Below are 14,466 nucleotides of genomic sequence, written 5' to 3'. Positions count from 1 at the left end.
TCCAGTCTTGCAGGACTTCCTCTTACTGCGCCGGCCGGGCCGAAAAGAGACCTGAACCCAGTGGCGTTCAGCTTCAGCTCGCTGCCACTCTGTCAGTGTCTCTCCTCAATCACAGCATGTCTGTCGTTGCCAAAAAGCAAAGCAGGGTTAGTGAAAGTAGGTCGTGGGTGAGCCGAGATATTAGATGTGTACTCGTACGTGTGTGTGTATCTGTGAGCATGTACTAAAGTATTAACCCAAATGTGCTTGTTTTTGTGTTTGTGTCATCTGCATTGGTGTGTTTCATCTAACTTGAGCGGATACTGTTCTGTCTCTCCGTGCGCCCTTTTGTGCATATGTGCATATACTTCTAAGAGTTTGTGTGTGCGCATGTGTGTGTGTGTGTGTGTGTGTGTGTGTGTGGGAGTGGGTGGGGGTGGGGGTGGGGGGTATTAGATTAATCTGCTGACAGGGATATTGCCTCTAAAGCCAGGCTCACTGCTCCAACATGCTAATGAAATGGGCAGGCCTCCACAGCAGGATCAGACACAGAGGTCAGCAGTGGAGAACACTGTACTGTTAAGGGACACTCACACATACGCATATATAAACAAAAATGAAGGCACAAGTTCACTGGCACGTACAACACATGTGCAGATGGACATAAAGGTGCGCACAAGCACCCACCGACGCGCAGGCGAGTGGGGATAAACACAAACAAGTACACTCAGAGACGCAATCAGCTGGTCCAGGACACACACAGGCAAATCCAGAGTTTGGGACGAACACACACTGGCACACAAACACACTGAGTCAGTCAGAGTTAAGGCAATCAACAGTAATCTGTCTACCCGGGCTACAGACCATCTGTAGTGGAAACCTAGCAACCAAAAATATTGTCATAACTAACGTGTGAGCAGGTATTGAAAACAAGTCCCTCCACGCAACGCTGTTCCACGCTATTCCACCCTTTGTGTGACATTTGACACATGAGAATCAAGAAGAAAGGAGAATGAATGATGTGTGTGTGTGTGTGTGTGTGTGTGTGAATCTAGACTCTGCTGAACTGGCTGCCCTGGTGTCCACAGCATTCCACAAACCTCAGCCACCCGACAGATCTTGACTAGTCAATAAGCAGGTCAAACGGCCCCGGCAAGGGCTGGAAGCCACAGAACGTTATTGGCCAGAGCAGAGGAGTGATCTGATTGGTTGGGGAGAGGCAAGGGGCTTTATTCAGGCTCTAGGCTGATATATGGCTACTACATTTCCTCCTATGGCATTAGAGATCGCTAAACCATTCACAGATGTCATTGTGTGTGCATATGGTGGGCAGGGGGCTGAGGGCACAAGAAGAAAGATAAGGCCAAAACCCAATGACCCAATCATGTGACAATCTGCAAATAACATATGGAGAGTGAGGGCACAGCGCACAATAAATATTTGCGTTATGCGTCAGTAGACAAAGGCTTGATGATTAATGTCAGAATTGTTTTCTTACTAAATCTCTACAGATCACCTTTATTCTCTGAATCCAAGCAGTGCACACAGTGACCATGGTCTGAATCCAACTTTATTTACACACGTTTCTGCTAAATTCTGGGGAAAAAAGAGTAAAAAAACACTTTCCATAAAGGGGAACTCCACTCAGTCCATTTACCCATCATGATGCGTACCACTCAGCCTGTGAAAACAGTTTTATAATGTCATCTGTGACTCTGGAGAAGCTTTGTCATTAAGAAAACAACACTGCTGATGTCGCAGTGATGTCATCTGGGTAATCTCAGTTTGGGCTTGGAGACTCCAAACTTATACGAGGCTACAAACTGGGCCACCACATGGGGAGGGTCCAATGAAAGACCCTACTGAGTTGCATAATGGCAAGTGTGATGATGGAACAAGCACTTTTAGGGCTTAAAAGTATACTGAGTTATGGACCACTAGCAATGCTATGAAAATGTTTTTGCATGTTTATGTCTGTTTATGTCATGCATGCATGTGAACACTCTGGGCATCCCAATGCACATTTCTGTCACCAGTTGGATGCTATTCTAATGCAGCACTGCACAGACAAAGGCAGAAAAGAGAAAACTGCTCTGCAAATGTTTTATGAAGAAATCAACGCTGGGAAAACCAAAGAACTGGTCATGGACTTCCCACACCAGTGAACATCCAGGGCGGACAATGAGATGGTGGAATCCTACACGTACCTGGGTGTTGACCTGAATAATAGATTGGGCTGGACTGACAATAAAAATGCACTATATGAGAAAGGCTCGATAGTGAAGAGGGCACCCTTTTCTGACTCTGTGGCAGCACCCGGCATCTTCTATGGAGGGGTCTGCTGAGGCAGCGCCATTTCGACTGACTGGAGGAGACTTAACAGACTGATCAAGAAGGCCAGCTCTGACCTGGAACGTCCACTCGACCCAACAGAGGCGATAAGACAAAGGAGAATAATGGCTAAACTATCATCCCTGATGGAGAACGTGTCCCACCACATGCAGGACACTCTGACAGCTCCTTCAGCAAGAGGCTGCTTCACCTGCTGTGTGTGAAGGAGAGATACCACAGGTCTGTCCTTCCTGCTGCTGTCAGACTTTGCAATCAACACACACACACCAAAAAACAAATGTACTCATTCAATGCTGCGCATACAAACCTGGGCAATATCAATATTCCCTATGTGCAATAATGTGAATTCAATCATTGTTTGTTTAACTCATTGTATTGTTTACTTAGTTTTCATATCTTGCTGTTTTGTACTGATGCTTCTTAGTATTACACTATCACCTTTGCTGCTGTGACACTGCAAATTTTCCTTGCTATTGGGGTAATAAAGGATTATCTTATTTTAAGAAAACTCCACCTTTAATCCACACTTGGAACTGAAAGTCAGGATGGCTCTGCTTCTGACGCGTTGATTTTGACCATTCATAACTTCATTCAGCTGTCAATAATCCAGTAGGTTTTTTAGTTGGGCATATACAATCACGTGGAATTACACTCTCTGTAATTTCTAAATCAAACAAAACTGAGTGCAAGTTTAAATCAACGGGTCATTTTTTGGCAAAGACTGTATTATGAAATGGCTTCTGATGACAGCCTTATGTAGAAGAGAGACACATTCACAAAAATGTCCTCTATTCAAAAGTGCACATTCTACTCGTTTCATTTGGTGTGGCCAAAGACTGAGACCCAAAAATATGCTCCATGTCAAATGAACAATCTATCATTGCAGAGTAAGAAGCAATGCTTGTCTGAAGTCAGATTAGGCTGAGGTCAGACCGCAAGCTGATCCATATGACTGCTCAGTGACATGTCCTAGCATGTTCTTTCTGAAGCTGTCAGACTGTTCACGCTGAATCCACAAAACACATCTGATTTCTACAGCAACGCCACACAGCCTCATCTTCTCCTGCTTTTATCCCCGAATCTCATAAACGCTGGCACTTCTCCACAAATCCATTTCTTGTCACTTTCTTTTTTTCCTTTCATGTACATTTATATCTTGCCTCCACAAACTCCACACATGGAGGTATCATTCAGCGCGTCCAGCACAAAAAAATGTCGGGCCTGAGTGAAAACAGTGACTAAGTGCTAATAATCAACATCTTTCCAGTGTTTACATTGTTGAATAAGAAACCGTGTTATTCTGTGATGGAAAGGCTAAAGTAACCAACAACACAGCACTGTCAATGCTTGATTGCAGTCTGAGCCAGTGGGGCTGCGGGTCTAGAAGCACGGGTCAATAAGTAATTAGAAAAGTTCAGGGTCAAGGTTTTGGCCAGCCCCTCCAGAGCCTCTTCATTGTAGTGTGCAGACTGTCCTGTATGAAAAAGAAAAGAGCACTGCAGGGTGGCTTTCTCCTCAGCTTGCCAAAGCACTGGTCCCGTCCGACTGTTAAGTGTTTGAAATTTTGGCTCCAACCCAGCAAGCCAATGCTACTGCTGGAAGCCAGCGCGGTGAACAACCTGCCATACACTCTGTTCATGTTGAGTAACCTTGGGAATCCTTATTTGACCTCATCTCGTTGATTGCTCCGACCACAGACTCCGTCTTGTCGTCCTTTTTCACCAATTCATTTTGACATCCACTCGCCCATTGTAACATCCTTAAATGAACTTCAGCATCAATCTGTCAAACAAATGTCTGTCCATCTATCTGTCCCCCTGCGGGTTATGTTGTGCTGATATCGTTCAAGTTACTCACCAGGCAGTCTGTTCATGTTGACTCCCTGAGCAGACAGGCCGATGCCCATGTACCTGCAAACAACAAGAGAGGAGAAATTCAAATTGTGGCAGATTTTACACCACGTATTGCATGCACACAACCACAAACACATCTGTAATCACTTCAGAGCATCGACTTAAAAGTGTCAAGCTCTGGATCATATATTAAAGATCATCAGGTGGAGTTAACTTTGAACATACTGTCTTTGATCTCCCTTTATTTTCCAAATGTGTGTGTAACCCAGGTTATCAGAAGTGGCATATAAAAGGCTAACACTGTTCCCATGAATGACACTGAAGTGAGCCAATTACGTGGCTTAATCTAGTGCAGAGTTCCAATCAGTGGAGACTCCCAAGCAGCCCTCACTAGTCTGTCGAGAGTCTGATAAACGGGAGACCGCCATCTTCTTCATCTTGTGCTGCTGCATTAATAATGGTATTAATAAGTTTTTTTTTTATCAGACAGACACTGAAATTAACTGCGCGGATCTGTCGGGAGGTGCGGTGATTCAGACGACTCAGCTGTGAGTAAGAAAAGTCGTTACCTGTCGAAAAGGTAGGAGGAAAAAGGAGCGGAAAAATCTGCTAGCCGCTAGGCTAATTTATACAGTGTAAAATACCGCAGACTAACGCTAATAGTGTTAGCTGTGCATGTGGAAGAACGCAGTTAGCAAACCACAATTCTCTTGTCTGTTAGCCATGTTAGTTCAGTAAACTGCTTTTTTTTTTTACTGCTCTTAAGTCATGGTTTGTGTTGAATTTGGTGTAGTTTAAAGCACCTTATGCTGCACAGTTTATTTGAATCTGTGTGGTATGTGTTTTCCATGATGCTTAAGTGACTTGTGTACAAAGGGTTGGATAGATGTAATTGTAAAATCTTAAATCAAGGTAATTTTTTGGAGCATTTTAAGTAATGCTACCCTGAATTTGATATTCACAACATGTTTTGTCGTGCAACAATTTGAAATATGAATTGAATTATAGGTTTTATTAAAACTTGGTGATATTTCAAGCTAAATTGGAAGTAAAACATAACCTATATTGTGAGTGTAACTGTGGGTGTGTGACCTGTCTATAGGTCAGGTTTTGGTAGCTGGAGAAATTTTCCACAACTCTGAAGCCAGAGACGACACCCACTGAAAAAAAAGAGATTCCAGTTAACTGGATGGCGAGCCAATCTATGAGGACTGAAAGAGGGATTGGACAGACTGTTGTTCTGAAGAGGGATCCCTTTTCTCATTTCCTGGTGCGCTAGGATAGACAACAAACACAGTTTTGGGCCCCAATGATCGATCTATTGACTGAAACAGAAAACTAAACTCAGGGTTAAAAAGGGTTTTATTTTTGTGTGTGCACACTATTATTTTAGTTTGTTAGTTTGTGTTATTTGTGATCAACCTGTTATGCTGTTATAATTAATACACATTAATGCAAACTCATTTTGATGTCTGATTCTCATTACTGCTATTCAAAATCTTGGGCTGCTGCCGTTCTAGTTCTTCTGACATTGGTCCATCTTTAGCTACCTTATTGATAGATATTATAGTGTAACAAGGGTTACATGTGGACTCATTATGGCAGAGTCAACTGCCTCCAAGGGAGAGTCGTAACATCAAAAGTGACAGCGAGAGTTGAAGCTTAGGGGTCGACAGTGACATCCTAAGTCTGTCACACAAGGATAAGCACTTGGCCTGCATCCTTTTCATGTAAGCAAGCTTACGAAAGGCCGGCAAAAACCTTTTCGCTCAATTGAGAACGAGTCATCAATACTGTCAGCTGAATGAGTCTGGCATCATCTCAGCTCGCTGTGGCACAGGCTGATGTCATCACTCAAATCCCAGCAATAAACGACTTCTCGTCTAAGCCGAAACGACGGCCTTATTCGCAAGCTTCCTGCGTTTTCCTCAATGACATCTGGGATTTGAGAGAAGGAAAAGACGCTGGTGTCGCATCAGTCAACTGGAAGATGATTTTAAAGGAGCTGTCAAATAAGTTGAGTTAAGAGTGTGCAAAGAACTGTGACTCAGAGTAACAGAGAGAAGTCAATGTCACTTCTCCAGCAATTGTTCATCTAGGGAAGATTTCAATATTCGGTCGGCCATTGCAAAACAAGACAGAGCTGTGCTAACACGTCTGTGAGGCTGGCCTGCGGCACAGCAGTGCTTTCAGCTAAAAGCTAACATCGGGAGGCTTCATCCTCTGTGGACCATGAGCGTCTTTACTAGCTTTTGTGCAAACCCATCTACCAGGTGATGAGACGACATTTCACTGAATACTGATTGGTTAAACAAAGTGAGGAAATTACAGCCAGTGTTTTATTCTGTGGAGAGAAATCAATGATAAAACTCAACTCCCAGATTATGTTTTATGTCAGATTACAATCAGTGTTTGAGTCAAACTGAACAAATCAAACTGAGCCTTTGACCAGTCCTTCAGTCCTCCTCTCGTTGTTCTCCTACATTAAAGGATACAGTAGACTGCAATGTTCACTGCAGCCATTACTATTAAATGATTATTTTTCATTTAAATCCTTTCTATAGAAAGTCAAAGTCACTTTGCTAAGAAACTTGCATGCATATCTTTGGTGTTAATTCTGACTTGTGTACTTGTGCACAAAATGGGGGAATTTAAGTTTGATCTATTTTCTGCAGTGATAGTTGCCCAACATGGTGTCTTTAGTACTCCCTACGTTATTCCTGTAGTCCATCAGTTAGGTCGTAGGTTACTACGTAGTTACGTTACTCCATGTCATCACACAAATCACAGGCTAACAATTTGTTGCTGTGCATTTTGTGACTCATTGACACATCTAGCCCCATAAAAGGGAGACAACTAATACTAGTTACACCCTCCTCTCTACAGTATAATGTGTATTTGGGTCCTCCAAAATGTTCATTGTTGTAAAGCAATTGATAATCAGCACTAATCAACAGGCTTGGTGAAAATGTCGGTTCATAGCTGGCTTAGACACTATTTCCACAAATACAGTATGTCCACAAACTGTGACACAGAAGCCTGAAAACTCAGCCCATACTTTTGACATTTTGTGTTTTTGAAGTTCCAGTCCAGCAGTCAATTTCATATTTGGGTTTATTTTGGTTTGCATTTTATGGCCCAGCTTCAGTAGCATAACTTGGAAACACACATACAGTGCGTGTTATTATAGAGGAATGTTATGGCATCACTTGTGGCATTTCCTGACATACCTCTTCTATCTGCACTGTAAAAATGAAAGTCTATTTAGAAGTGGCTGTGATGCACCGTGTGTCATTATATCTTGCTGCAACTTAAATATGATTTCAATATATCATTAAGTCCTGCTTCTGGTCTAGTGAAGCAGACGACTGCTCTATACAATCACACTGTTGTCTGCTGTTTCAACTCAAGCAGCTAAGTTGATTTGGAAGGCCTTCTCATTTACAGCTAAGGTAGCAGTTACACACAGACACTCCCAAGTTGCAGTTGTCTTTTACACCACCGTTCTGTTTGCACCTGCTCCTCAACTTGAACTGGGGATGGTTAACAGTATTTTTTTTTTTTTTGAAAGCCTGGAATCTATGTTAGTCAACATATCAGTACAAGCAATAGCTGTACTGTGAAACTACACGTGAAACTAGATGTCGACAAGGAAGTTTTGGTACCATTGTCTGCAGAATAAAGGCGCTATAATCTGGACACAAACAAAATATCTCTGATACGAGTTTAAGACTGCATCACCCGAAACCCCTCAAACGTGGTTTAAAAGTCTATTCAACTGTGCATCTCTGTTCTGTGTTCTTTTTCACGTACATCTGTAATGTCATTCCTGTTTCTGGGCCAAATGTCACAGAGATAAATCTGGTGCAGCTGAGATGAAGCTTTTGATTTTTCAGCGACACAGAACCTCGGCAGTCAGGCTTTGCCCCTCAGATTTAACAAGCCAGGGCTCGTTGCTAAAGCTGCCATTTTTTGGTTTGTAACATCCGTATTTTCACTGACACAGCAGATGAACAAAAGTTTAAATGTCTACCACTGTTGATGCAACTCTGTGTTGTGTCAAACACTTGGAGAGCAGGACAGCTGATGCAGAAATTGGCAGCAAGATGCTGCTAACAGAGGTCGGGAGTGACATATTTGGAGGGACTGTTGTATTTGGCAATGAACTTGGAACAGTCATATCAAGATTGCTGTTTTTATGCAGACTCAAGGTGAAGGAAATGCTGCTGAAGCAAGTTCACAAATTCACAAGCCACTGCAGTGACCCAGGGATGTCAGACTAAAACAACCGCAAAAAACAAAGAGGACTAAAGAAAGTTGACTCAAATCAGAAGGTGTTTGACACATTATCGAGGAAAACTACAACCACAGAACTACAGACAGGCCAAATTAGCCTGTAAACATTAGAACACACATGAAATTAATGTATTTGTATTGGTGCTGACAAATTTACAATATCTACTACACGGCTTACTAATGTCGTAATGCAAGGAAAACACGCACTGGTTACAGACCGACAGTGAAAATGTTATGAGTGAAACATTCACCTACTGACCCCAGGCTGGAAAAAGTGACCACTGTGCAACAGGACCCATGCAATAGAGCTTGAACAGAGTTGCATCTGCTTACCCATCTCGACCTTTGCTGACAATCTTGACTTCAAAGTAGTAGATCCCACAGGCAGCGGGGATTGGGTGTGTGGCCCTCACCGATGCTGCATCCTTATGGTTCTTACCATGGCCTGCAAGAGGAGAAATACAAGGTGTGCATGAAGGACATGGCGACATTATTTTATGTAAGGAATAGAGTCTTCTGGAGAATGAATTGTCAATATTTGTGGTGGCATTCACTTAGACCGGAGAGCGCTGAGCCAACGGTTACAAAGTGACATTAAGTCTGCTGCTCCAAATGTTATTACACCAGCAAAGTGGAGCTTTAAAACAACACTGAGCCTGTATTTGATTACTGATTTTCTACCAAAGCTGGTAGAGCACATAAACAGTTTAACCAAACATATTTGGTTGTTGGCAAAGGGCAATTCCCAAACAAGCAGAGGCAAATGCAACTGCTCGATAAATCCTACATTTGTGCACTACCTTTGTCTCATGATGTGACACAGACGTCTGTCAGTGCAGTTTGTTTACAGAAACAGGGTGTTTAGCATCTTGAAATGGTAGCGTCTCTATTTTCTAAAATAAACTAAACCAGATTAAAAATCAGCTAATCAGGGACGGGAAGCTCTGCTGCCTGACCCTCTTATATGGTATCATTAGGCCCCAGCACTAACTCGTGCGAGGACCTTGTAGTATCATTATTTCTTAACCACTTGATCACATTTTTGAGGGGCTGAAGATTCAAAGGGTGCTCAGAAACTCATGAAAACCACTGATCTTCAGCTGCCTGGTTAGTTTGTTGGTGCTGCCAAAACACATGAACTTCGTTGGTCAGTTGTACGTGCTACCGCTTTCCCTAGAATGCAGCTCCAATGTGCAGAAATGTTCATCACACTGTAATCAAACCGATCTCCTCATTTTCTGCTCAACTGACACCAAACTCACTACACTGTATCTTCAGACTGTCCTCCACAAAACATCCAGACAGATTTTTTAAAATCCAAAATGAAGCCCACAGTGTATTCTTCATGTAAACTGCTGCAGTCAATGAGAGCATCTTCAACATCAGTTTGAGAAATCAACCTTCCAGACGATGAAGGACACAGATTGTCAGAACTTCGTTTGAATGACTGAATTTTAGTTTGAAATCCACCTCTACCTTCAACCCTGCTGATTGCTGAGGTCTCAGTGTGAAGCAATCTCTGGTTTTTCGGCCAGTCAACAAGATCATGACCTGCTTATTGCCACTGGTGCAAAAGTTGTGAATTCAAGAATCAGATGATGCAGAATGAACATCTTACATGTACTCAGGCATTGTGCAGTGTGAAGTAGAGACACATGACTTCAAGATTGACTGATAATTTTGGTCCAGACAGTTCTGCTGATGGACCCCCCTGTATTTCTCATTTATCTTCCTCCTCTTTCTTTTTTCATTTTTCTTCTCTTCCTCTTTCTTGTTCTTCCTCCTCAAAAGTCCCTGCCCCAACTCACTGCCGCACAGCAGCTAGAATTCCTCATTTATGTTGTTAAATGGACATTTTGTGAATTTCTACATTTCAAAATTAACCTCGAAACTAATTATATAACAAAGATCTGGTCTTGCCTTTGGTTTTCCACTATTAGTGTTTGTATGGCAACAAGCACCAATTCTAGGTTTGGTAAATCTGATCTGCCAGCTGACCAGAGCCTGACTACCCTGTGTACAAGCCAAAGCATTGCACTGGTGGGGGAGTCATTTGTCAACCGTGTGACAATATTATATTAGGGCATTGACTATGCTGGTCTGCTATATTTTCACGAGCTATTTGTTTTTTTTATTCTGTATTTCCCAGAGGATGTGTTTGATGAACAAGTTCATCTTTGTCTTTCTTCATTTTCTAGGACGTCTTATCAATCCACATATCAGACAGTGCATCTGACTGTTTAACTTGATGTGCTGGGACCTAGAAAGACATCAGGTGATCAGTCATACACAGATTAAGCTCTGATATTCCCCCAACAATGCATACTTTTGTTATGGTGTCTTATTCTATTATGACAGATCAAGATAATACACTATACATATAGCACGTGGTAAAAATGTGCACAACAGGGTCAAAGGGCTCAAGCACTGTGTCTGAACCAATTAGATTCAAGCACAACAATCATTACTGGCTGTCATTCTATATTCAGACGGCTGCTTATGCAATCCCCTGGATCATGAGAGAAAGAGGTGTGTTGTATAAATGCTATCTCGGCTCTACAGTAAACATGCATCTTTCTGTTACATGTAATCGCACCATTGACTGAGTTCACCTGTCACGATGAAGTCACTGTGAGCTCTGATGTGTGTGTACTCATGTATGAAATGTGGATAGGTTGTAACCTTAAACAAAGCAGCTGGCTGTCAGCAGACGCCTTGAGGCTGCTGTGGTGTGTTTGTGTAAGAGAAGGAACATGGAGGGTCCAGCTGCTAACATACAGTCAGCTGGGAGCACATCATACATACATAATGTTGGTACACATTAAATAAGCTTGTTGACTGAAACTGAGCTTAGTGTTTTGATCTATATTTGACTGATGTTCTGCATGTATTAAACTTTATGGAAATTTTGCACTTGTCGTGATTTTCTGATTACATGTTCAGATGATGTTTACAGGAGATAAATGTCATGCAGCCTTTCCCTGATACTGTTATCACTATGATATTGAATCAAAGCACAGCAGGTTCATTCAATTCTACCCATTCTATGACAAAACATATCTACTGTGGCACCAAGGCATGTTATGACATGTTTATTCATGTGACCAGCATGCCTGTGCATGTGTGTGTTGTGTGTGACTGTCCGGTCCAATGGCTGCAGCAACATTCATGGCATCTATTTTTAGCTGCTCCTCGTGAAATTGTCAGTAGGCCAACAGGTCTCTTTACAACTGCATGGCTGGGTAGGAGAAACGGCTACTACTTTTAACAACCCCTACCACCGCCAATCCTAAATCCAAAAGGCCAAAACATTTACTTTGTGTAGGATTTTTCACACTGCCAGGTGATAAGTAGAAATTCTCTAAGGTGTTTTAGAGACATACACTTCCAACTACAACAGCATTAGTGCCCGCTACAAAAGTACTCCAAACTGTAGCATTTACATTCAAATAGTTTGTTGTATATTGAGACAACTTCTTTGAGAAACAGCACTGGCACTGCACACCTTTCACTGCTATTATGATCAAACCTCTCCACCAGGGGTCCCGGTTCAAAGGTTAACAGCACAGGACTTAATTGCTTACTAGGACACCAGCAGTCTCACACCAGGTTCTATCCTCAACCACAAGCAAGGGAAAGTGCAAAATCTATCAGTTCAATAACAGCAAGTGCAACACAGCCCATAGCTACATGTTGTTCTCTGCCTTGTGCCATCAACGGCAGCCGCAGCAGTAGCAGAAAAGTGGATAGCACCGTGTCACCAATGCAGAGGAGAGAGATCATGGGGAGGACACAATTACAATGTCTTCAAGTACATTGCCACACTGGGTACAGAATGCTAGCAGATCAGCACAGAGGAAGCACAACAAAGAGCATCACTGCCCTTTGCCCTTGCATCTCATAAGCAACAACTCCGGCCAAAGTGCACAAAAGATTACACCTCCTTATTTTGGATGCCATCCTGGACTGGTTGAAAAACTGGTAGATTGGTACAAGAAACACAGACGTTCTGACGTTTGTTTTAAAGTTATTTAAACTTTAAAACAGTTGAGACTTCAGAATAGAGGGTCTGAAAACAAAATGACAACATGAATATTTGGGTCTGGCCATGCAGTGGAAAGCTACATACTGCCTGTTTGTTTCACAATGACGAAAACAAAGATCACACTGTTTCACACTGCCCAGAGAGCAGTACATATGTCACACAGAAATGCCTGAAAAGTACTGGTTTTAAACTACTGACAAATAATCAACAGCAAGATGGTGAGTTACAGTACTGGTCTCACTGGAAGGGTAAAGCCGGGCAAACACTGTATCACTTGAGTCCGTTTCTGACCCAATTTTTGAGCCGCACGCCTCATTTCAGAGTCGGACTGAATTTCAGCTTTATCTGGTGTCGTTAGTCATGCAGTATACATGCACGGCTGAAGAAGAGTCACCAGTCCATTCCCCAAGGTCAGTGCCCTTTTTCTCACTGCACCTGCACTAAGAGGCAAAAAGTGCACCTGAAGGTGTCATGGCAACTCGTTGCATCATGTGGACAGAAGACATGGAGGCCAGGTTGGCCCGGCCTAACTGGATGAAAATGCAATGCAACCACAAGAGACCTCGAAAAACAGCTTAGATATAACTTTGATGAGCACAGCCAAAGATTTCTAACTCCTAGCAATACTTGGATGTCACTTTTTTGTTTATCAGTGGTACCTTTCTTTTTTACTCTTGATGTTAATGTAGCTGTGTGTTAGATCAATGGACTTGGACTAGTCCAAGGTGTCCTGAAGGGGCAGCTGTGGGATTATGGGCCCTGGGGTTGTTATTATAAGCAATAAGGTCCTTGTATAACTAAACCCAAAGGTTTGATGTCGTCCTTGGCACTTTGTCAAGTGTTTTTTTTTTTTTCAATGGATGATAGACTCTGTTGTACCTTGTCATCTATTCTTTTTGTGATTTTCAAGGAGATAATTTTAAGGCACAGCCAAGGACTGGAGGATGTCCAGTCCTCTTTGGTGACCTCAGGACTGCATGTCAGATTCTTTCAGATGATGCTTTTTCAGGCTGTGACCTGCATCACTTTGGGGAGGTTTGACACTGAATGTAAAGTGGCTGGGATGAGGGACAGCACCTCATGTTTCATTTCAGAAGTAAGTCAATTATTCACAGTGGATTTGGGGTGAAATGCTGCCACAAAGGCAGAAGCTTAGAGCTGCAGTAGATGACTTGTATAAAAGTAATTTTTGTCATGTTTGCTAAAACTGTCCCTTTGCCCAGACAGCAGTACGTGAAACATGTCATCAGTGAAAAAAAAACGGCTCCATTGCTCCCACCTACTGCTCCTACTGCGATTTGCGAGAATCCACCGCACCCGACACAAAACAACCAATCAGAGACAGAGGAGAGTCTGAGGGAGTGTCTGACATCTGTCAAGCACTACTCACACACGCTGCAAACCGCAGGAGGCTAGTCAAAGCTATGGCAGCACAACAGCCACGCGAAAGAAGAAACTGCTCATACCGCCGCTGCCAACAACAGCATATATGGCTAAGACAACAAATAACCATCAAGCTAATATGGTGATTGTTACAGTAACCCTCCGCAGCGCATACGGTATGTTAGCGACTGTGATGTAGTGGCTGGGCAGAGTTAGCTTGTTTCCAATGCTAAGGCTACGTTACTGGTTGTCACGGCAGCCCCGCAGACACCGCAGGGAGGGGGTGCTTGGAGGCAGGGCATGAGTGCAGCGGAGAGGGAGGGGGAGTGACGTGGAACTTGTGTTGGTTCAAATTTTCAGGCTAAGTCTGCTCTCTTCTCCGTCTTACCTACTGCAGCTTTAAAGCTGCTTGAATTGTTTTTTGTTTGTTTGTTTGTTTGTTTTTTGTCATTTGGGGGCAGTGCAACAAGTTGTAAACTCAACACCTGCATGTTATTGACCTTAAAAGCTGTTACGGTGAATCTGTTAGCAGACAATTTCTTATTCAAACATCCAGCA

At 42.7% G+C, this 14,466-nt stretch overlaps 1 protein-coding gene across 1 annotated transcript in view; it reads right to left on the bottom strand.

Annotated features, from left to right (window-relative positions):
- ranbp10 (RAN binding protein 10) overlaps window positions 1-14,466 on the bottom strand; it is a 35,633-nt gene that overhangs the window by 16,353 nt on the left and 4,814 nt on the right. The window contains exons 2-3 of the mRNA XM_070972793.1: window positions 8,814-8,925; window positions 4,189-4,241 (exon numbers count right to left, since the gene is read on the bottom strand). Of these exons, the coding sequence (XP_070828894.1) occupies window positions 4,189-4,241; window positions 8,814-8,925 (165 nt within the window). The remainder of the gene's footprint in view (window positions 1-4,188; window positions 4,242-8,813; window positions 8,926-14,466) is intronic.

The sequence above is a fragment of the Chaetodon trifascialis genome, chromosome 10, assembly GCF_039877785.1.
Source record: "Chaetodon trifascialis isolate fChaTrf1 chromosome 10, fChaTrf1.hap1, whole genome shotgun sequence".
Classification (NCBI taxonomy): Eukaryota; Metazoa; Chordata; class Actinopteri; order Chaetodontiformes; family Chaetodontidae; genus Chaetodon; species Chaetodon trifascialis.
Note: the sequence above shows the minus strand (reverse complement) of the source record. Positions and strands in the feature narration are given on the sequence as shown.